The sequence below is a fragment of the Cyprinodon variegatus genome, unplaced genomic scaffold, assembly GCF_000732505.1.
Source record: "Cyprinodon variegatus isolate N-32 unplaced genomic scaffold, C_variegatus-1.0 Scaffold663, whole genome shotgun sequence".
In the NCBI taxonomy this organism is placed as follows: Eukaryota; Metazoa; Chordata; class Actinopteri; order Cyprinodontiformes; family Cyprinodontidae; genus Cyprinodon; species Cyprinodon variegatus.
Window position 1 is genome coordinate 365,658 of NW_015151116.1, and position 2,092 is coordinate 367,749.

General features: G+C 33.9%; 1 protein-coding gene across 1 annotated transcript in view; it reads right to left on the reverse strand.

The window, feature by feature from the left end:
• Positions 1-311: 311 nt before the first annotated feature.
• The window catches only part of LOC107096989 (sodium- and chloride-dependent GABA transporter 2-like), a 21,790-nt gene continuing 20,009 nt past the window's right edge, over positions 312-2,092 (reverse strand). The window contains exon 15 of the mRNA XM_015393932.1: positions 312-2,092. Within this exon, the coding sequence (XP_015249418.1) occupies positions 1,934-2,092 (159 nt within the window). The 3' untranslated portion in view covers positions 312-1,933.

The following is a 2,092-nucleotide window of genomic DNA, read 5'->3' on the forward strand; positions in this document are numbered from 1 at the left end:
AAGGGCAATTTCTAGACACCAATCAATATAGGAGGAAACCAGACTACACATTCATGGTAGAACATGCAGACTGTAGGCCGGATGTCGAATCCATTGTTTGTCTTTGCAGTTTGAAATAGTAGGTACTTTGTTTAGTAGGTGTTTAAATAGAACAGTTTTAAAGTGGTACGTGTTTTTTGTTAATATCTGTTAATTAATATATAATATATATAATCAATTAATATCTGTTAATATTCTACAGGTATGTTTACAACAAGGAAATCATAACTATATTATCAGGTCATTTTATTTATTTGTATTTTATTTTATTTACCAAAGTAGTTATACAAAATCAGGTAAGGCAAAGGAATAACATCCCACAAACTGAAATGTTTTTTTTTTTACAAATAAGGTGGTAATAAATCAGACATAAAAAAAAAAGGTGTTTATCTAAAAATGTTCTTTATGCTAATCAAATATTTTACATTCATCCCTGCATCTTAACAAACCAAGGCTGAGGTTTCTCTTGTGCATCAGGAAGAAAAGACAAGACTAACATTCTTTTTGGGATGAAACTTTCTGACCTGCTTCCCCAACTCTACAGTCTCTTTCCAGACCTCAGCATTCTCATGCAATAAAGAAAAAGTGTATTAGATTTAAGGTAACCAATGCTTAACTAAAACAGTGTAAATAGCAAACGTAAAAGATCAGTAAAAAACATCCATACAACTCTGCAGAAATCACTAAAACATGTGAAAACTTGAATCCTAATCCTGATGTATTACAATGAAAAATAAAAACAAGCAGCTTATCTAAAGAGTCTTTTAAGCTAAATTCCTTACCAGCAGTTTTTTAAGCAGCACCTATTAGTATACTTCGGCTTAGAATACTTAGCCCCACCCTCAAATTTTGATTGGTTAGCTAAGCAGATTAAACAAATAAAACAGACAATTCAAGATATTACACCTTTAGAGTATAGAAAATAAATATTTTAATTAACTGATTATAAATGTAATTGTTGGTTTATGTTTTTCAATAATAATTTAAACATTAAAGTAAATACTGTCTAATTGCTCAAATGTTCTCATTCATTTGAATAATCACATATATGAATATATATTTAATGATCCAACATATTAAATGTGGTAATCTTGGACTTTATTAATGAAGCAGTATTATTTTTTAAATATTGTATTGGATGGTTTTAGGCAAGAGATTAAAAGAATCCAAAAGAATAGTTTCTTAGAACTGAAAGTTAACTAGTATTCTTTAAAATCAGAGCTCAAACAGGATATTATTTGACTACAAAATCATACAAAATTCCCTTTAATGGTAAAGAAATTGGCTTGTTATGTAAAGAAAATGATAAGAGAAAAAAGAAACAGCCATTTAATCAAACATCAATAAAAAAATGTTTTTCTCCCAAGCAACTTTAAACAATTAGAACTTTCTAGAACTTTCAAGATATTGAAGGAACCCTTGATATGACAGCAGTCGTTAATAAACTGTAACCAGAATGAAGGCATATGCTGCACTGATTAACAAAAAAATGAGTTTAACAGTCAGCAGCTTTCTTTAGGTTAGCTTTCATGGCGCAGCGAGGCACTTCTTGTGCTCCATCTGCTGCAGATGATGCCGTTAAAAATAACAAAGTTACTGAAACCTTGTCAGACTAACTGAACATTACAGATGTCCATAACAGGTGAAAAGGCTTCCTTAGAAAGCAAATTCCTTTGCCACCGAGAACCTATAGTGGTTTTCAAATATACACATTACTCTGCCATTGGCAAATGAAATGTCGACATGCCCTCCCAAAAAGGATGGAGAACATTTTTATTTCGAGGCATTGGGCAAGGGAGGAAGTTCCAGAAACAGGAGGTGCAGTAAGAGGTCTCTAAGAGTCTGCACCTGAGGTAAGGCAGAGAGGGAGAGAGGAGGGGAGAGAATTTCGCTCTCAGCAATGAGACTCCTTTTCACGGACGGGGAAATATCCGTCCTTGTTGGGTGGAGCTTTCTGGTGGAGAGTGTCCCCTTCTGCAGCCAAGATGCTCATCGGCCTCCCTTGTTCCTGCTTCCTGGTTGGTAGGTCAGGGGAAGGAGTGGTCAGGAGAAC